Here is a 21,158-nt window from a genome sequence, read left to right as displayed (position 1 = left end):
CCAGCCCGTTCAACAGCCAAACCGCCCTGATCGCAGAGAAGAAGGTGATCCCTTCCGGGAGCATAGTTGCCCCTTCGACCAACAACCACTACTATGCACAGAACCTGAGGAACAATCATCAAAAGGCCCTGAACGGGTCTCGCATTTACGACCCCCTCGACAGGGATCTCGATCACGATTACAAGCAAATCGATCCACTGTTGGCCGGCAAACCTCCGTACACGGGGGTGATAAGCGTAAAGCCAACCATGGGCACCGCGCAGGATGAGAAACTGTCCAAGGAGTCGATCGTCGGCAGTAAGCATCACGTACCTACGCAATTCCAGGAGGCGAAGCCGTCCCCGATGCGATTTGCCACTCAGGTAATTGCCACGCGATTTTTCTTTTTACCCAACATGCTCCACTTTCTTCGTTTCACGGCCGCACGAGCAGATGTTTATCGAGAGAACTCTATACTCGTAAATTTCTTTTCTTCTCGTGTACCGCGCGCGCGCGCGACTCTGACTTATTGTTCGCTCGACGCCGCGCCGCGGCGGCGTTACGTCGCCGTGCCACGAGGAAACGGCAGAGACCTCGTTCGTTTCTACTCGCACACAAGTCTCAAGGATCAAGCCCGATCATCCTTGATCCATTTTTCGATTCGACTCGATTCGACGCTTAGAATCCTACCTCCGACTACCAGACGCGAGACTATAGTTTACAACAGATCTCTAGGATATCCGGTGAATCACCGCGAGTAGAAATCTTTCGTTAGTTTCCCAGGGAATGTTGCGCGAGAGTTGCGCGACACGGATCCCGAATCTTCTTCCGTCTCGCGCGAATCGAATGCCGCGCGTGCCTTCTCCGCCCTGTCGTTCGAGCTAAAAACTCGAGAGCATCGTGATCGCTCGTGTTTACGACATCTACGTAGTTGTATTCATTATTATTGCGCAAAGAGTGCCCGAATAAACATGGTGACGAAAGCTCGCGAACCCAGAGCCTTCGTAGTGTAGCCTTCGTGGAAAAAGTTTCTTCCTTTTCTACTTACGCTACGCGGTTCTCGCGACCGAGATCTTTATTCCGATCACGCTCCTCGCCAACCAAGATCGTTTGATCGGTTCATCGAGGAAACCAATAGGGCAGGTGCGCGAAAGAAAGGGGGGAACCTCTTTCCATCTCGCGCGTCTGTTTCGAAAGAAGCGGGCAGGCAATTAGGAAAAACAAAAGATGAATGCATGCACCGCACGCGTACGTGCACGTTTCTACTCATCTACACCGACCTTGCGCGCTTCTGATAATAACTAACGACTTAATTTCTTTCCACGTATATCGCTGACGTTCACACACCCGGTCCGTCGTGGACCGTATTAAACAATTAACAGTGTTAAAAGGAGTTGAACGCAGCTGTCGCGAAACAGCTTCTCCCTTAACAATATCCTTTCGAACGCGCCCCTTCTTCTTCTCTATCTCTACTGCTACGTATCTACTACTTTGCCCGCGACAGTGGAAATTTTCATACGGAACGCGGGACTTGCTACGACAAAGACGATTACGCAACGGCAAAAGAAGGTCGCGGGTAGTAAGATCTCCTTATTTTTCTTAACGCGATATTTCTTCGATCGAATCGCGTTCGATTGCGCGCCCCTCGCTGTTAGAGGGAGGCTGATAGGGAAAAACCGAATACATAGACTGTGCCCGATCGAACTTGAAACAGGTTTCCCGTCCTCGCGGTCTCTCCAAATTATGTATGTAGTTTATGTCGAGTAAGACACAAAGGAATGGCACGAGTTACGCTCGCGCGTAGAACCCCGCGTACGCGAAACGACCGCGCGCATACATCGTCCGATTCGCGGACGATGGATCCTCGCGATGACAAGGGAAGGGATAGCCGCGGCCCCCCAGCATCGTTCCCCTATATAAACAGGTAACCACCCGTCGGTCCACGAGTGCCAATAGCGTGTCAATAATATACGGGAACGACGTTGACGACGTTGACGACGACGACCACGACGACCACGACGATCACGGCGATCACGGCGATCACCACGACAAGCAGCAGCAGCAGCAGCAGCAGCAGCAGCAGCAGCAGGGAGAAAATTAGCGACGAGCACATCGTGAAGGCAAAAGGACACGAGCACGCACCGCTTGATTACGCGGCCAGAGCAAACGGTCGACTGACGCGCGCAACGAGATCGGTTAACAGGCGATCCCCATCGATTCGATAGAGTTAAATCGATATCGAACGGGGCGCGCGTTCGAGGTTTCGCGTCTCTCAAGTCAAGAACACGCGCAGCAACAAATGAAAATCGTGCGACGATCGTAGCCATTCTGACGGTTCTCTCGCGGAACATTCCCGTTCCGTTCGCCCGTCACTCCTCGTCCTCTGGTATCGTCGTCGTCACCTACCTCCCTCTCGATCATGAAGATTCTTATGCGAGCTGATACCCATGTGGACATCGAATTACCGGGCAACGCGCCAGTCGCTAAATGCACCTTCACTCAGGTATCGACAACGACATTGCATACGTTGTATGTACATATACATCTCGGTATAGAAATTTTTGCTCGATATTCTCCGCGAATCGTTCGCACGCGCAAACGACCTTTTGTATCGAGTATCGGTCGAGATTCTACCGGATCTCTCTAGCTTATTACAGAAGACTGTGTCGCGTCGTTGCGATTCTCGCGTTACGCGTAGCTCCAGTTTCCACTTGGCTCGAATCACGCGAACCTACTCGACACTACTCTACTCAACGCACGCTTTCCGTTCAACCTTTTCAGGTACTGGCCGCCCTATCGGTGTCAATGGGCTCCATGGTGGTCGGTTACTCGAGTTCCTACACCTCCCCGGGTTTGGTCTCGATGCGGGACAATGCGACGGCTACGTTCGAAGTGACGAAGGAAGTTGTAAGTAAGAAAAGGGACAAGAAATTTAACGTGTATATACGTACAATATATCGTTAATATATCGCCGCGCCTACCTCTTGGACGTGATTGTTTTCAAACAAACGTGCCTCGCGAGGGGATCGCGCATATCTGGAATATTTCAGCCGTGGAACGAGAAACAACGTTATCCGGGGAGCGCGCCAAGGCAAGGCCGAACGATCCGTAACAAGGCACGTTTGTTTTCCACCGTATTTCGATTACGCGAGCTCCATCGAGAACACGCGTCGCATTCTGCTCTCGATAAGAGAAACGCCGCGCGCGTGGTTCCCTCCTTCGCCCCCCGCTCGCCTTCTCGCAACTTGGAAACGTCTCGAAAGTTCTTCTCCGGAAGGACGACGGCGGATCGTGGGAGACTGCCCATCGAAAGTCGACGTCGCAACGAGCAAAGGTCAATGAATGATATTGAGAGTTTAACCCCTCGCGAGTGCGTCAGTACGCGGCGTAGTCGAGGTCCAGCCTCGATAATCGCGACGACACGCTGATCGATCGAGGAGCGCCGCGGCGTTCTTGACTTTGCCGCAACCGACTCCGTTCGAATCGACACCGAGCCGATTCCATTGCGAATAAACACATACTTCCGCGTTTGTCAAGGTCACCGCGCGTAACCCAGAGAAACCGATCGTGACGCGAGCAAATTCACCTTTTCCTTCACAGGGTATGTGGATAGGATCGATCATGCCGTTGAGCGCGCTTTTCGGAGGCATAGCCGGTGGTCCGTGCATCGAGTACCTCGGTAGAAGGAACACCATTCTCTCCACCGCTTTACCGTTCATCGCAGGTAAGAGATATCGCGTTCACGCGCCGCGAGGAGAACACTTGGGACAGCCTTCTCGAGAAAATTCCTCTCTACGTTTCAGCCTGGCTATTGATCGCGCTGGCAACGAATGTCGCGATGGTACTGGTCGGTCGCGCCCTCTGCGGCTTCTGCGTCGGCATCGCTTCGCTCTCCTTGCCGGTCTACCTTGGCGAAACGATACAGGCCGAGGTACGAGGCACCCTTGGACTATTACCAACCGCTTTTGGCAACACAGGTAACAACAACAGCTGGTTCTGTTATCTTAAGCGAAACGGCAACGATCGCAACCACTGCTTTCTCCTTCTCTCCAGGGATTTTACTCTGCTTCGTGGTGGGCATGTATCTCGACTGGAGAAACCTGGCGTTAGTGGGCGCCAGTTTACCGATACCGTTCCTCATACTCATGTTCACCATCCCCGAAACTCCGAGGTGGTACATCTCCAAGGGGAAGAAGAAGAGAGCGAGGAAAGCGCTGCAGTGGTTGAGGGGCAAGGGCACCGATATCACCGACGAGATGTCCGCCGTCGAGAGGTTGCACACGGAGAGCGAGCGTAACGTGTCGCAGGGTGCGTTCATGGAACTGTTCAAGAAAAGCCATCTCAAGCCGCTTCTCATTTCCCTCGGCCTGATGTTCTTCCAACAGCTGTCTGGTATCAACGCGGTCATATTCTACACCGTGCAAATTTTCAAGGTAAACTAGGAAAACTAGTTAGTTACATATAACGATACAACGGAGAGAATCCTATCTTTCAGGACGCTGGGAGCAGTATCGACGAGAATCTCTCCACCATCTTCGTAGGAATCGTCAACTTCATCTCTACGTTCGTCGCGGCAGCTGTTATCGACAAATTGGGCAGAAAGATGTTGCTCTACATAAGCGGCATATCTATGTGTATAACTCTGTTCACCTTCGGTACGTTCTTCTACGTGAAGGCAGGGGGGGCGGACGTGTCGGCATTTGGCTGGATACCCCTAGTCAGCCTTGTCGTTTACGTGATCGGGTTCTCCCTTGGATTCGGCCCTATCCCCTGGCTGATGATGGGCGAGATCTTGCCCGTCAAGATACGCGGCTCTGCCGCCAGCGTCGCCACAGCATTCAACTGGACGTGCACGTTCGTCGTTACCAAGACTTACGAGGATCTGGTCTCGGTGATAGGGCCACACGGGGCCTTCTGGATGTTCGGCACGATCGTTCTCGTCGGTTTCTTCTTCGTGATCGCCTGCGTCCCAGAGACCCGAGGCAGATCTCTCGAAGAGATCGAGAAGAGATTTTCCGGTCCGGTGAGAAGAATGAGCGCGGTTGCTAACATGAAGCCTATGCCAATGGCCTGTTAACCGCTTCTCCCCCTATCCATAGCTAGCCAATCAGTTGTAATGTATACGTTGCGATACTTTATATCGTATACGTCTACATAGTTCCTCCTCCTGTCGGCAACAACGAGAGCGAAACGGACGATGGACCGTCTTCCGGATCGATTCTCTCCATCTCGATCTCGAACGCGATCAACCTTCCCCCTCGTCGGAGGGCGACAGATATTAATATACTATTGCGAATGCAAGCTCAACGAAAAGAACGATCCGCTGTTGACTGGACACGTCGTGCGCGTCGTAACCCTTACTTTTGTTATTAGATAGTTTTTACAGGGTCTACCTCAAGTTAGTACTTTTACTAAAGGTATACGAGTAGGTTAACGGCGACCGCGAAATATTTCAATTACACATTTTGTGTATGAATGTGCAAGTACGCCGATACGTTGTACTTACGGAGATGCGTATGACACGCGTATCGTATTACAAACGATGTAAGTAACGCGTACAAACGATGCCGAAAACAGCAACGAATTTTTCTCGTTCTTTACTACCAGCGACAATAAACGAGAGCGCGATCATCAGCCAACAATTCTCCTCCGTCATCTCTCTATCGATGTCGGCCGTCGAGTTTGTATTGTACATACATATGTAGTTAGTTACCGATCTGCGTCAACGGATAACTGCATCATTTACCAACGAATTAAATTCTAAGATATACATATAGTTAAGAAACAGAGATAGAAGTAACGCGCGTTTATTTTTTCATCGTTAAACTTTGTACAACTGTACCAGGCTAAAGGAAAGGCACCGCGCGTCAAAGGAACGAACGATAAGAAACGACGTGCATATCTGTGTAACGTACAATCGCGCCCGATTAATCACCGAAAAACAACGCGACTCTTCTCATTTTTCTCGCCGGCTTTCCAGAGAACTGTTTCTCTTATTATTATTCATAACGCGAAAGAGGTGCGCCGCTTGTAATTTCCGATAGCCCCCGGGGATCCCAATCGAATCTCTACGATAAGCGCCCCTCACCTTCCGTCCTTCCGTCCTTCCACACTGTCCCTTCGTTCCTACTCTGCTGCCACTATCTTTCATTTTCCTTCTTAGCCTTCTTTTCGCGCGGATGCACACCGTTCTCGGTAAAAACTGCCTCTGTCCTCGCAATCTCATTCCGAATCTCAGCACTAGGACGAGACGAGACGAGACGAGACGAGACGAGACGAGACGAGACGAGACGAGACCTAGACCTAGACCGAGACGAGACAAGACAGCGTCACGAAACATTCCTCTTGTACGGTTTCACCTATACAATCTCGAATCGAATTCATCGAGAAAATTTTACGTTTCGTACGCAAAATCCGACTTCATATTTTTACTTTTCCATCGTTGTTTGTATTTACCTGACAAACAATTTTACCGTATGCCAGTTGGCCGCAAGGTGCTTGCCAAATTTCGAAAAAAATTCGATTAAGATGTCTTTAAAGCTGTACACTACTCGCGTTAAGTTTACACGTCTAATTTTATAAATTATTAAAATATAACGTTTGACACAAATCCTCGTTTCTTTTCCCACCCTTCTCGTCCCAACCACTTCCAATCGACAGACAGTTCCCCTATCCCCACCTCTGTCGATTCTCTCGCTCAGCATGTACATATATAGCATACGCACACCACGCTCGCCGTATTACATTTCATAGATACGGGATCCCATGCGGACCGAGCTTGTACTCGCGCGTTTCTATTTTTTCCGGTGAACGCGCGTAACAAACGATCGAGAAACAACGCCCTAACCTAACTATCAATTATGCTCGTACACGTACTCACCCATCACTTGAACTCGACAAATCGCACAAGTGTCGCACTCCACGTCCCAACTCCACATAGCCACGGCGTTCCATTTCTTTAAGATGAATAGCTTATCCGTCTTCAAATTGTCGTTGTCCCCGCGATCTCCGATTTCTTGCTCCGACTCAGCCATCTCCACTCGTTTTGTTAGGTTAGAACGTCGCCAAACGACGCGGCGAGCCTTTCGGACCAGTCTAAATCTTTCGCGTTCGTCCTCTACACCTTGCGTTTATTTCAACTTTCTGCCGCACCCTTCGACGATATCAACAATAACAACAACACCACCACCACCGTCGTGACGGCTTCCAGAATCGGTTCGCTACACCATTGCATAGGGGGGAAGCGAATTCGAGCGATGTCCTTCGAATACTCGGCTGTGCCGACGTGTTCGATAACGTAGAGATGCGCGCAATCGGTAAGAGGTGTGTAGCGACAGCGGATAAAGAACCTACTTCGGGCAACTGCGTTGTCGAGACTGGCACCGACGTACAAACTGCGCCATCTACTCGGGTACCGTCTATACTTTCTTTTCCATTCTCTTTCGCCTGGCCGATGCGCGACTAACGTGCGATTCAACGTCCTTGCATTTCATCATAGTTGCATGTAGACGAGTGGAGTGATCCGAAAGAATATCACGGTTAGATAATCCAAGGACGAAACGATATCTTGTGTAAAACAACTTTTCAAACCAGCATGTGAATTACGATCTAACGGTAACGATACATTCTCTGCGTAACGCTAACTTCGTTGTATCGACGAACGCGGACCGCAACTTTGAACAACCGTGAAACATAACCTACGTAATGTCATTCGTTTCAGATGTTTTGCTTAAAACATGTTAGGAAAGCTAATACCACGACACTGTTCAATTTCCTCCCCAAGAGTCGCTACTCTCGGCGTAGCGATAAAAACACCAATTCTTACAAACTCGTCCGGGCAAATGGTCAAAATTTGGACGGTAAATGAGAAATGTTCGCTCGCGTTGCTGCTTATAACCTTTTTCTCACCTTTGCCGATTGCTTTTTAGACGTGGACGGTGCTGTGCTTGGAATAAATTCCAATTGGGAACTTTTAACACCGAGAGGTTTTAGATTTTATTTGCCGGGAAAAATCGGCCCTGGTTGGTCAGATGTGACTACGACCGCGCAGGTTAGGACGCATCTAGTTGATTTCTGCACTGTCAACGAAGTTTCGACAGACATTCCGAAAGAAAAAACTGCTCGTCGAGTGAATCGTGTTGTTGAGGAAAGGTATAGAAGAGCTTTTTCCAGGATGTTTGGACGTCGGTTCTCCACAGCTTACCATCGTTACTATCACTCAGACGTTTAACGCTAAAGTGATCAAGTGGAACAGAGAAATGGAAATTGAAAAGCTGGCTAAATATGTAAGTGTATTGAAACTGTGCCAGATGTTTAGGAATTACGTGTTTCTTCGAGATACTTTCGATAAATGGCCGAATATATTTTTCGCTACAGTTCGTACTAGCAGCGTCGGATATTTGTACTAAATTGAGGAACATGGGATACTGGGCAGATTTTATCAATCCATTCAGTGGACAACCACATCTGAATTTGCAAAAGAACAACGCTCTTTATAAGACGGACGAGCGGTTCCGTTGTTTAGGATTTAAAATATTACATAGAAACAATTGTAAGGTTATTTCACACGACAATAACGTGAAGAACTTTCTAGGTAAGTAAACGTAAGCGTATGTTTTATTTTTAAATTTGTTCGATGGTTCGTCGAAGATTCGTTGGTTTCGTGCAGTTTGATCCACCACACGGTTACATTACGGTTCTATATATTACAGGAAGTCTCTACACCACGGCGCCTGCGAGTACAGAATTTTTAAAGGAGATTCTACGCGATTGCGAGATTGTAAATGTTAACGAAGCTGAATAAAAGAAAACAGATACGCAAACACACTCAGAAAGAGAGAGAAACTAGAAAGAGTAAAGTACACAGAGAGAGAGAGAGAGAGAGAGGGAGGGAGGGAGAAAGAAAGAAAGAAAGAAATGTCAGTATAGCGAGCGTACGTTTCAACGTGTATATAATCATATTACGTTATTTCCTTCCCGTCCTCGTCTATGTTGTCGTTGAAAGTGATAGTACGGATCGATCTAGCGTAAAGTAAATTGTCGAGTAATGTTGTAGTAAGTATATGATTCTGAAAAGAAATTTCATTCGAGAGTATTACACGCAAACTGCTCCTCTTTCACGTTACGTTGCACGTACGTATTTATGTACGGTCGCGAAGAAGCTGAACAGTAAGTTCCACGCATGCTACCTTTAACCACGTATATAGTAATCGTACTTTAAAAATGGAATTATCTGACTAAGGATGCGCTTGCTGCGGAGCAGTCGCATCGTATCCTATGTTGCGTAGGTAAATTGAAAGAATCGTAGGTAACTAATACCACCGGCAGGAGAATGCTGATACACGAGGTAAAAATAAATATTTATCTAGGAGCAGGAATATGTTGAGAAAAAGGACGTCAATCGACCTCCAGTTTACGAAACGAGCCAGATATACCGGTTAAATTGTCGTCCGCAGCATATTGACAATCCATCGACGAGATTTCTACGTACATATCGTCCAGCTCTTTTATTCGATTCCTTTGTTCCCTCAAAGTTTTCTTGAAAGCGGCTGAAACAGAAGAGAAAGTGAAACTCGGATGCTTTTCCATCGTCGTCGCGCACGTAAATACGTACCGATCATATCACACAGTGGGATATCTCCTCCGTATTCTTTCGGCAAAATTCTCGGATCGATCGCACTTTTCAACTCTTCCAGACTCTTGTGCACCTTGATCGGGGATAAAAACTGATTGTGATTCGGCGGGTCGACGCGATTATCAAGGACGTGTTAAGGGTAAACGTACCGAGATTCGACTCTTCAACTTGTCGTTGAGAAGAGAGATGCCAAACTCGATCACCTTGACCGCGCAACTTGGAATATTAACAAAGTGCGTTTCCTTGTGTCTCATGGGTGTACTATTTTGTATGCATCTTAACATGTTACGAATATCCGTGAGAGACCAGGCGCTGAGATGACCCATCGTTAGTCCAGATTCGTCGTTGATGTGCGTGTATCCACGGACCTGATTCTCTTCGTCGTCCATCAGAGCTTCCACCACGAGACTGTGAGCTCGCGCCATTTGAGCGGACGTGTATTTGTACGGATCGAAGCGACCTCGAAGAGAAGATGGGACAGTAACGGTGAAAATAGGCGAGGAAAGGAGTAAGCGGGAAGAGAAAGAATCCATCTACCTACCTGCGCAAGAAAGTATCACGCGTCGGCCGTGACGATCGCGCTCCATCAACGGTACCAGATAGCCAGCATCTACGATAGCTTCGATGTCCGGATCCTCGATGTCGAGATTTTGAAACCAGTTCGGGTAGAGTTGTCTAATAGTCAAATACCGTTCGAGCATCTCTTCCGCCATCGGCACGCTGAACTTCTTCGTTCTGAGAAATCTGAGGAGAAAGGCTGCGTCTGTTCTGCACCGCTTGATATTCGGATGCTTCTGAATCCAGTGTCTGAATTGGTTTAAGGCTTCCGTCCTGGTGGCACCGTCCTCGCGAAGTTCCTCGCGGGCGATCGTACTCGTGCTTTCGTCTAACTCGCGTCCGTAATCCTCTTCCTTGGAGTTGGCCATCGTCCGATCTACCGATGTAGTCGTGTACGACGTACAGAAAGAATCAGCTAGCACGAGTACCGCTTTCCTCGCAGCTCGGTTCGCGCTTTCGATCTCCCCCCTCTTTCTCTTTCTCCTCTTCCTTTTCTTTTTCCTCCTTCCTCCTCGGTACCAACGATGCCACCCGCCGCCCGCCGCCCTTCTCCCCCACTGTTCCTTCTCGCGTCCTCGTTTCGTTCGTTTCGCTCGTTCGAATTTCAAACGAGCTACCACCGACGATTATGAGACCCAACGAGTTCTTACGCCATTCGGCGACACGCCGTCGTCCAGGAGAAAGTCCGGCATCGATCCACTTGCGAGAGAATAACTGTCCTCGCGCTTTCTACCGTCCGAGCAGTAATCTTCCACGGACCTTTCCACCATCACAGGTCGTCCTCGTTCTCGTTCTCGTTAATCGAACAGATGGCCGCGAACGTGCGCCGTTCGCCTTCGAACGCGCATTGTTTCGCAATTAGAGGCACGGTTCAAAGAGCATCGCCGGAAACGCTGAAATACTTTGTTCGAACGTTAAACGAGACCGCGCGCACTAACCAGGCGTTAAACGCGGGGGGCCCGGAAGTCGCGTCGAGTCGATCCACGTTCACCTCCTCGACCGACTTGGATCGAAGTAACCCGCTTGCTCGCGAGCACCATCAATTTAAGGCCGGATCGCTCCGCTCTTACCGCTCCTTACACGCTCCTTCCAACCTTTTCCTTTCTCTTTTCCTTCCTTTTCAAATTGTTGCAACTCTTTCTCCACCGTTTACAACAATCCCCTACTTGTTCGCGATTATCGCGGTGCTCCCGTTTCTCGCAACATCCATGCTTTTTAAGCTCTTCACGAAGGAAAAATGCGCGCAAGGATTCACTTTCATTTCGTAATTCTACGTTTTACTTTCACTGCGAGTCCACTTTCGGTTGGTCCGTTGAACATTAAAGGCTACGGCCCGCTTCCTCGCTCACCACGTTACATCGACGGACGGACCAACTTATGAAATTTCGTTGAAGCGAACAAATCGCGTCCCTCTCGCCCCGATTTCCCCTACATTCTCCGATCGTTTCCACGCGACGCCGCCACTGCGTATCTTTTTAAACGGTCGTTTCGTACTCTTGGACAGTCTACCGATCGGCCGTTTCTTCCCGTTCGCTTGCGTAATCGTCGTCGATCGCGTACCACAGGGCGTTTCTCGGCTCGGTGAAAGTCGCGCTTCGGCTGCATTCGGAGTCGCGCCTTTCTACTCTTTCCTACGGTTTATCTACGCTTTCTCAAATCATCCGAGCAACGTGCACACACGAGAGAAAATTAAACGGGCGCGTTAAAGGATGAGAAATTCGCCCCTTCCCCATGCGCCTCTCCTCTATCTTCGAATTGCTGTTGAAAACTGTAGCTGTGGTGGTGAAAAATGAAGGTTCGGGAAAGGATAAAAGGTGACAAGGCAAGCGACGCTTTTTCTTGGAAAGAAAATATAATTCGCGTGTAGCGTATGCGTACATTCGTAGGCGAATTTCGTAGGCGGTTTTCTTCGTTCGATGCGCTTTTCATCGATCATTTGTACAGTACAGTATCGTATCTTATCCGTTCGTCGAGGGATGTCGAGTTCTGTCGGATGGGCTTTGCCTCGGTAGCTCGAAATCCGTCGATCGAATAAATGCGTTGTGTGTGTTTACGTACAGTATGTATATGTATTCGATAGATATGATATTATACAAAATCGTTGGGGGTGTTGCAACGGAACGACGCGAACCTGAAATTGGCGGAATTGGCAAAGCTCGTCCGCCTCGTCCTTCTCGTCCAAGATTCCAACAACCGCCTCCAGAATCGAACGAGTCATCTGAGAATAACGTTGTCGAATGTCAGGTCCCTACTGTCGCGCTGCGCAGTCGATTTTTTGAACGGATTCCACGGTAGCTTCTTGGCTACGTGAGCGGTTGTTACGGAACCGGCGGGACTCGGTTGCCCGGACGAAATTCCGGAAGAGCTGCTCGCCGAAACGCTTCCCTTGTCCTGCTGGTTGGTTTTACCTGGTCTCTAGAATCGGTAGTATGCGATTGATTAGGCCGTTTCTCCGAATCAATCAGATTTCACGTTCACGTTTACCTTCAAGTAATTTCTATCCATTGGCGTGACTAACTTTAAACTTATAAAGTCGCCGGATTGCTTGATCAGCCGAACCACTTGTTCGTGAGACGCCCACTTTACGTCTTTATCGCCGATCCCTACTATAAAGTCTCCCTCCTTCATGCCACCTAACTGAAAGGGTGAAAAGGAACCGTAACCGACGTTACTCGGGGTAGGAAGAACTTTGCCGTACTTACGTCGGCCAACGAATTATGATCAACTGCAGCTATTATCACGGGCGCGTCTCCTCGAACGCTAAACCCAAATCCTTCACCGTCCGGTCCACGTTGCAACTGGATCAATCGCGGCGCTGTCCAATGCCTTTTCGCCGAAAATATAGCTACCGGACCGAGCGATCGGAAAAGGTCCTCTACCCCGTGTTGCCCGAAATCCGGGTGAGTGATGTTCAGTTGAAACTTTGTCGATGCTGCGTTACCAAACAACGAGAAGCATTGTTATTGTCATCGTCGTCGTCTCTTTTCTTCCTGTTCCCTCTATCTCTTACCAATGATATCCGGAGGGTCCAACAATCCCCGGAAATCATCCTCGTCGCCGATCCCGTTGTAACTCTCCACGGTCGACTCCTGCACTCTCTTCAAAACTTTCGCGAGCGCCTGTTTCGCTTTCAAGTCCCTGCACATTCTCTGCAGCCTTTGACTTTCCTCGTGCAAGACCAAGGCTTCCCTGAGATGCGCTTTTCCTGCAAGAAAGGAAGAATCGTTGGTCGAACGGGGAGCTAAGGATAGGACAGAGAGTACGCACCTAGCAACTTCCTCTCGTTCTCGTCCCGTGGCACGATGATGTCCAGCTGCGTCTTTCCGTCGCTCTTCTGCACGTGCTCGAGTGCGAGCTTGGTCTCAGCGCGCCACTCGCCGATCGGTCGATCGAAGAGCCCGAGCGCGAGGTGCTTGTGGGCAAGAGCTAGGTGATGTTCCCGCTTTACCAAGATCAACGAGATCCACGTCTCCGGTACGTAGTCGCGGACCGGTTCGCGAGAGATCAGCCCGTGGACGTCGTTGTAGACAGCCGCAACCTAGACAGAAGTGGTTTCGGTAGAAAAGTTTGCGACACAGCTGGCCGTAAATTAGGATCTGGAATTAGAATCTGGCCGCCTCTACCTGTGACGCTTCCTGCGCGAGATCCAACGATACGTCGATGTTCCTCCCGTCCCTCGACTGAAGTTCCAACTTCTCGAACAAGCATTCTCTCGCTTGGGCCTGAAACGAGAGAATCGAGAAAAACGAGAAAAACGAGAAAAACGAGAAGAACGAGATGCGTAATACGTATCGTAGTCTACGGGGCTACGAACGCGTGGTCGTTACCAGCATCAGTTGAACGAGCATCTCGAGCATGTCCGGCCCGAGGTCCATACTCGGCGCGTTGGTGAAGTTTTCGTGTATGTAACGAAAGGTACCAGCGGCTCGGAGGAACGCGTCGATCGCCTGGTCCAAGCCTCGCGCGGACAAACGATCTTGTTTCGCGGCCAGCTGTGTATAGAGAGCGGCTGCGTTGAAGAGAATCGAGGCCTTCTCGAAGGCGACGGTCCGTTGGCAACTCGGCACTCCGGTCAACGAGTCGAACCACTCGAAGTAAATGCCGAGGCTTCGATCCGGAGGGAAGAAACGTCGCTCGACGAAATAGAGCTGGTTGTAATAGCGCAAGAGCAACGCGATGCCGGCCGCATCTCTGGTCGGTGTTCGCGTCGCCTACCAACCGTAAACAGAACCAACGATCGAATCCGACAGAGCCAACGGTCGCTCCTAGGTAGGAGCCTACCGGCGTTCCGCACTCACCTGTCTCGTTTCCATAAGATCCGCGACCGCCTCCTCGTAATTTCCCCCATCCTCGCTATAGTGCTCGAGGATAAAGTCCTGCGTGCAACACCCACAGATTATCGTCGAGCGGCGTTCGATACGCGTTGCTTAGCGACGCGCGTTAAAGTTCACGTACGCGTTCGCGTAACATGTCGAGGATTACTCTAGATCTGTTGCGAAAGCGTTCGGAGCACAACGACGGGGAAATCTCCACGCTCGAGGAGATCGCGTTGCACCAAGAGAGTATCGAGAAGATAGAGCTGATCGAGAAAACGTGCAAGCACTTGAAGATTCTTTTGTTGCAGCACAATCTGATATCGAGGATCGAAAATCTGGGCAAGCTGAAGAAGCTCGAGTACCTGAATTTAGCACTGAACAACGTACAAGTGATAGAAAATTTGGAAGGGCTGGAGAGCTTGAAGAAGTTGGATCTAACGGTGAACTTTATCGGCGATCTTCGAGGAGTGAAGAGGTTAAGGTAAGTTGTCCCCGTGTCTTTGTTTCGTAAATCGACGCGAAATGGTTCTATCAATCCATCCGTTGTCGTCGCGGCGCAGATGCAACCAACACTTGGAGCAGCTGTTCCTGATGGGAAATCCGTGTGCCGACTACGAAGGATACAGAGAGTACGTGGTCGCGACGCTCTCGCAATTGAAAGAACTAGACGGGGCGGCGATCGTGAGATCGGAACGCATAAAGGCGCTGCAAATTTACGCGGAAGTCGAGGGGGAGACGATCAGGAGTTACGCGAGGCAGAGAAGCGCGAGGGAAGCGGAAATCCTTGATTATCGAGAGGAGAGAACCAGCTGGAAAGGAGAAGAACGATCGGAGGAGGAGGAGAATGACGAAACGTTTTGGAAGCGAACCAGTCGTCACACACCTGAGGAACGCGTCGCTATCGCGGAGCGGTTACTGCGGAAGGAGGAACAAAGAAATCGGGAAAGAGACGGAGGAAAGCGAAACAGCTACGTACCAAAGTTGTTCAGTCCAGAGGGCAAGCCGTACAACGTGAATCAGCCAAAGGTGTCGTTCAAGTTGAACGACCAGGAGTACACCGATCGCGTTGTCTTGGAAGTTGCTCTCTACAAGTACGTTGTACAGCGATTCGACGAGGTAATTGAACGTGTTAAATTTCTATTTTCCGACATTACCGATTTCAGACATTTGGACACTTGCTACGTGAACGTGGACGTGCAGCCCGAGTACGTGCGCGTTACGATCAAGGGAAAGGCGTTACAGCTGACGCTTCCCTGCGAGGTGTCGGTAAGCACCAGCACGGCCCAGAGGAACACGACGAATGGCACGCTGCTGGTCACTATGCCGCGCTTCAATCCGCTATCTAATATCCCGTTTCGTAACAACGAGACGACTACTGTTCGGAGGGTAGAACGGCGACCGCTAACGGGCGTACGGGAGTACTTGGAGATCGGACCCGGCAGCAACCATCTCGATTTCTCGCGGATCCTCGCCCGATCGGGCGAACAGCGGTACGACGTTTCGAAGAAACGCGAACAGATTCGCGAGGACGACGGGGATTCGGAGGTGCCGCCACTCGAATGAATTTCGACCGGTCCCGGTAACATTCTCACCTTGAACGGATCTCGAAAGTCGATATCTTTGGTTTCCTTCAGTCCTAACGGGATCATCGGCATCGCCGGTTCTTCGCTAAAAATAAACGCACATTTAGGTTTATCGCCGATGAAAGGTTTGTCGCTTTTTCTCTCTCGTACCGACCTGTCGACGTTCTGGTAGAGCTCAACCGAGCTGTTCAGCTCGGCGAGCTGTTCTTTCAGCAGCTGCAAGTTCGAATTGACGAAACTCAACTCCAACGCGACCGTTTCTCTCAGCTTTCTGTTGGTGGTCGCTCTGAAAGGAACGGAAGGTTGCTCAGTCGGAGAAGGTGAGGAGCGTGTAAAGTACCGGAGGAGGAACGCTTATGGTAGCTTACTTGAAGAGGTTCTCCGCGCCGGCTCGTAACCGAAGCTCCTTGTTGATCTCTTGGTTCAGTTTGCTTCGTTTGTTCTGCAGCTTTCCCCGGCAAGTGGCCACCCTAGGATCGGAGCCCTGCACAGCCAGTCGAATTACCGTCGGTTGGTTACTTACTACATACACGTTTAGCGAATTCTCCGCGAACGGTCGTACACGGATGGTAAATAAAGGGACGCGGCGTCCTAACTGTCGAGGGGAAGGAAAGAAGGTGGTTCTCACCCCTGGCCACTTTCTCGATGTCGATTCCCGAAAAATTTCTATATCCTCGGACCGACAGGGGGAAGCTTTTCCCCCGAGTATTCGCGAATAACGAGACGGCGCATTCTCGCAGTCCGTCCTCTTCTCCCTCTCGTCCAACCAAGTCGGCCGAGATCCGCGATTCTTCAACAGAGCCGCGTAACAAGTCCACTTCAACATAGTATTCGTTCTCGCAGCCGCATCGTTCGCACCGAGCACTATTTCCCTCCCGAGCCGCGAATAGGAAAGCTCGCGAATCTCGTCCTTTGACCATTAGCCAGCGCCGCGATGCGCGTATCAGCGCCGGAATTCACGCCGCGTTTACTGCTTATATTTCGTGGCTCGGCGGGCATGAACGATGGTTCGTTGCACGAGCCGCCCAACTGTAACATTCTACGTCTCTCCCTCTCTCCCTCTCTATTCCTATCCATCTATCATCCCTGATACAGCAGAACGCGTGTCTCCAGTTAAATCTCGATCGATCTATCGCCCAACCAGGAGGAGGAGAAAGAGCGACGCGGTACATACTCCCGGTGAAAGGAGAGAAACTGTACGAATAAAGGTGGGGGAGAAGGATAACGCTCGGTTTATCTTCCTCGCGGGTGCGGCGCGCTTCGTGCTCGATTACCGATGCCCCGCGGTTCCGTCAAACCTAGACCGGTCGATCGAGTCGAACTCTCTTCCGAATCTGCTGCTCTCCCCGTTCTCACCGCTCGCCGTGCGCCGCTGACCGCCAATCTGTTCCGCGTCCATCGCTACCGCGAGAAATCGGGACGGAAGCCGGAATCGAGGAACGCGGTCGAAGACCTTACCGCCGCCGGCTTGACGCGACGCGAAGATGCGGGACACTAACGGGATTCGATTCGTCCTCCAATTACATTTTCTCTAATTCAACGTCGCGACTTATCGCCGCTCGTCCCGCGCTTTTCCTCGCTTGTTACGCGTTCTATCGCGTCTCGAGTTCAGCGGACCAGGCACGCTCTATCGGATCCGAGGCACGCTGCTTGCGCTCGCGTTGAAACAGGAAATGCCGACTTCGTTCGCTACACACCCCCCGGCCGGCCCCACCGCTCCCCTCGCGTTTCAACTGTTTTGGTTACCCGTCAAGCGTCAACTTTTCCGCACTTCCTGCCAACCTTCCTTTCCCACCCCACTCCATTCCATTCCATTCCATTCCCGGTAAAGGGCGAATCGGAGGAAGGCGAAACGCGATAATAAACTGTAACGGATGTAAACGCTTGCACAGCTTTTCCGTCGTTCGATTTACCTGCAACCGTAAATCCGGAAGGATCAGCATGGTTCTGGATACTATCGAATCTAGCCGAATGTTTGGCAAAACTTTACTCTCCGAACGATCTGCGTCCGCGTGATCCTTCGCCGATGAATTCGAAACCTTCGTGCTCCTCGATTTCCCGTCCCTGTGGCTTAAGCGTCCGTCCGTCCGTCCGTCCGTCCGTCCGTCCGTCCGTCTATTCGATAGAAAACGGAGGAGAATCGTGCAACTCGCTCAAAGTGATCGACCTCTCTCGATCGCACACACGTCGAGCAACGATAAATCCACCTTTCTCGGCTCCATATCTGCGCTTGGTCGGAATTGCGCGGTCCAAGCACCGTGGAAATCTGCGACAGGTGCACCGCAACCGACGTGCCGTGTCCTCACATTCCACTCGCGACGCGAACGACGCTGCAATCCCTCGAAACGCTTCCAACTTTCCGAGCAGATAAAACTCTATACACGTTCGATGTTTCCGCGGTGCGTTTCTTTTCTACGGGAAAGCGGAATTCCCAGGGCCGACGAACGGTGTTGCGCACGCGAAAAGGAGGGAGACCGATAGGAGGGGATGTTGACAATCGAGAGAGAGAGAGAGAGAGAGAGAGAGAGAGAGAGAGAGAGAAGAAAAGATCGACCGAGAAGATTTACAGATCACCGTTGACTCGCGTCGATCGACGCGCACAAGGTAGCGCGCAACACGGCCCACCACCGGTTCCTCACCTTCCACGGTGTTTCGTTTGCCGGCCGATAGGGTCCCGTCGTTTTTCTCACTCGGCAAATTTCGCCTCGATTCGTCGCGGTTCGTTCGAATTCGCGTCCCTTCGGTCGGCGACGGATCGTTTCGCGCTTCAAAACCGCGGTTCCCTCCAATGTCGTCTTGTTATTGAAACTTCCGATTATCGAACGATGCTTTTCGAGCATCACGTTTCGGCCCGATATCCGATCGTTCCTCCCACAAATTTTTACTCGCGAAATTCTTTCGCTCCGTTTTTCTTTTTTAGACTCGTCGATACGAGGAACGGTATGTTTCGAATACATTTTTTACGCGACCATTCATCGAGGAGAAAGCGTCGAGGCAACTGTAGCGAATGATTAACTTTTACGCAATCGACTGTGCAATGCTCCATCGATTTCTGTGTTTCGATTTCGCGTAACCCGTCGCCGCCGCGTCCAACTACGCGTTTCTTTCACGCGTGACGAATCACACGTGTAATTTACGCAAACGAAACCCAAGGATTTGCGTACGTTAAAGGTATTTATATAAGCCGTTAAACGTATCGAATCGGCCCAACGGGCTTAACGTCGAGAGTTCTTTCCGGAAGATCGATCTTTCGTGGAATCGTTGAAATCGGCCGATCGCCGACGCGTTTTCTCGATTGTATTTTTCCGGAATGCGACCCGCGCTCTGGATCAACATTCTATGCTCTCTAAACGGAGAAAGTCGAAATTCAATCTTCCGCGTTTCACCTTCCGAATCGTCTATCGTATTCCGGTGATCGTTTACGCTTTAGCAAAGGTGCTTCGATACGCGGAGCGAGTAAACTACTTATCGTAAATGACTTTTGCTATCGAAATTCTCGGAAATCGCATACGTGTACCGACACACCTCGCGAGACCAGAGGTGCACTTCGTTCCGCCGAGGGTAGGAAGATGGCGCGTGCGATCGACAAAGAAATCGTACGAGCACGTCCTGATCGTTCGCTATCCTGTCATATGTATTATGTGTATATACACGAGGCATTTAAATTCGTCCTGTCACACCATGCTCTTTCGAATTTTTTACGGTTGACTAAATCCTCCACCAGGTTGCAGGTTTTTTGCTTTTCATTTGCGTTACCGTTCTCCCGGAATAAAGCACGAACAGATTTACGAAAGAGCGTTCGATCGAAACGTGCCCCACCTCTGATTCGTTGACGCGACAAGGGGACAAGTACGGCTGTACAGCCGTGAAATGGAAAGTACGCTTAAACGATTAAACGCGATACTTACCCTAACGAAACGTGGCTTATGAACATCGTCTTCGACGATATCTCCCGACACGATCGGAACGTTCATTGTCTCCTCTTTGCATTCTATCGACCGCGCGACACGTTTCACCTTCGAAACGTGACAACAACACGATTACCACGAACAGCAGCAAACTGTCGACGATCGAGAAAAGCGTTCCGTGTATATTGTACGTATGTATATACGGTAATCTGGCGAACGTCTACGAACGAACGTCTGGCTGGCGGGATCGAGCAGAGATGCGGATCGATCTGGAGGAGAGGCGAGACCTGGAGGTCCAACGTGGTGCGTTCGTCCAGGCAAGATTCGACGTTGCACAGTTTACCATTCGGTGTTGAACGGAACCCGCGTGTACGTTTCCTTTCTCGATAACGAGACTACCGGTAGAGATCGCGACACGAGCCATCGGTTCGAGATATTCTGGTGTGCGAAATGTCGTCGGTCGGTTGGGCGGGTGGGCAGGCACTCGTGATCGCGGTTATTCGCGTGCTCGTCTTTTGTCAGACCTCTGGTACACGTCTCTCTCGACGAAAACAGCACCGCCTCGACGTCGACCAGTCGAGGAGGAACGGGTGTGGACTAGAACAGCACTTGATCGTAGCACCGTGGACACGCTGAAACGTTCCAAGCACGTCGTTCGCGCGCGCCTCTACCTCGCCGCACACGCATACACACACGCGCGCACACACTTCGCCAGCCGATGCACGCGTGCCACGAGAAAGGTGTAGAGTACACTGTGCCTGCCGTGGTTGCACGAATACGCGGCGACCTCGCCTGCAGATGGATTCAACGACGACTCGACCGTTCTCTCGCAGGTGTGCGAATGTGCGCGCGCGCTGCGTGCATGCTGCGTACGTGCGTTCGGTGTAGCAGCAGTTGCGAGGCTTCTCCTCTCGCCGTCTCTCGTGGGGGGAACGATCCAAAGGCGATACTACGGGTAACCACACCCGCCAACCCGTACAACCGTCGGCTAGCACTCGGGGCCCCACCGAAATCGTTCTATTCCGATTTACCCTACTATTTGTCATCGTAGTGGCACGTTAGCGATTATCGTGGAAAAGGAACGCAACCAGCTACGCCAATGGGTTGGCGCTGGCGCTGGCGCTGCCGCGCGTGACACACTTTGCAATCCTGATTGCCGTTCGAACGCGAACGCGAACGC

The 21,158-nt window shown here is 50.7% G+C and overlaps 4 protein-coding genes across 5 annotated transcripts in view; 2 read left to right on the top strand and 2 right to left on the bottom strand.

The window, feature by feature from the left end:
• LOC108579832 (odorant receptor 30a-like) overlaps positions 1 to 7,113 on the bottom strand; it is a 29,975-nt gene extending 22,862 nt beyond the window's left edge. Inside the window, exon 1 of the mRNA XM_017943454.1 lies at positions 6,860 to 7,113. Within this exon, the coding sequence (XP_017798943.1) occupies positions 6,860 to 7,013 (154 nt within the window). The 5' untranslated portion in view covers positions 7,014 to 7,113. The remainder of the gene's footprint in view (positions 1 to 6,859) is intronic.
• LOC108579979 (facilitated trehalose transporter Tret1-like) lies at positions 2,027 to 6,821 on the top strand. Its single transcript, XM_017943622.1, has 6 exons — positions 2,027 to 2,482; positions 2,761 to 2,886; positions 3,580 to 3,703; positions 3,783 to 3,956; positions 4,033 to 4,412; positions 4,475 to 6,821. Exons 1-6 carry the CDS (start codon positions 2,399 to 2,401, stop codon positions 5,054 to 5,056), a joined length of 1,470 nt encoding a protein of 489 aa, XP_017799111.1. The 5' UTR covers positions 2,027 to 2,398; the 3' UTR covers positions 5,057 to 6,821.
• Positions 7,114 to 7,436: 323 nt separating the features above from the next.
• LOC108579980 (methylmalonic aciduria and homocystinuria type D homolog, mitochondrial) lies at positions 7,437 to 8,802 on the top strand. The gene is given in 6 exon segments (XM_017943623.1): positions 7,437 to 7,593; positions 7,700 to 7,838; positions 7,908 to 8,103; positions 8,105 to 8,264; positions 8,356 to 8,572; positions 8,691 to 8,802. Coding segments are annotated over 5 exon segments (804 nt in total). The 5' UTR covers positions 7,437 to 7,593; the 3' UTR covers positions 8,783 to 8,802.
• A 573-nt stretch (positions 8,803 to 9,375) lies between these two features.
• Positions 9,376 to 20,987, bottom strand: LOC108579974 (rhophilin-2). Of its 2 annotated transcripts, XM_017943614.1 has the most exons (16): positions 19,979 to 20,987; positions 16,439 to 16,554; positions 16,225 to 16,356; positions 16,080 to 16,155; positions 14,470 to 14,547; positions 13,999 to 14,382; positions 13,795 to 13,893; positions 13,439 to 13,709; positions 13,182 to 13,376; positions 12,874 to 13,103; positions 12,644 to 12,808; positions 11,266 to 11,287; positions 10,155 to 10,520; positions 9,763 to 10,073; positions 9,593 to 9,686; positions 9,376 to 9,527 (listed from the first exon to the last, which is right to left on the bottom strand). In XM_017943614.1, the coding sequence occupies exons 1-16, from the start codon at positions 20,042 to 20,044 to the stop codon at positions 9,376 to 9,378; spliced, it is 2,757 nt and encodes a 918-aa protein (XP_017799103.1). In that variant the 5' UTR covers positions 20,045 to 20,987. The 2 variants fall into 2 exon arrangements, with proteins under 2 accessions (XP_017799103.1, XP_017799104.1); XM_017943615.1 differs by lacking the exons at positions 9,376 to 9,527; positions 9,593 to 9,686; positions 9,763 to 10,073; positions 10,155 to 10,520; positions 11,266 to 11,287 and adding an exon at positions 12,011 to 12,586 and having other exon boundaries at positions 12,656 to 12,808.
• Between the last annotated feature and the right edge of the window lie 171 nt (positions 20,988 to 21,158).

The sequence above is a fragment of the Habropoda laboriosa genome, unplaced genomic scaffold (assembly GCF_001263275.1).
Source record: "Habropoda laboriosa isolate 0110345459 unplaced genomic scaffold, ASM126327v1 scaffold2, whole genome shotgun sequence".
Classification (NCBI taxonomy): domain Eukaryota; kingdom Metazoa; phylum Arthropoda; class Insecta; order Hymenoptera; family Apidae; genus Habropoda; species Habropoda laboriosa.
This window is presented reverse-complemented; position numbering and strand designations above follow the sequence as displayed.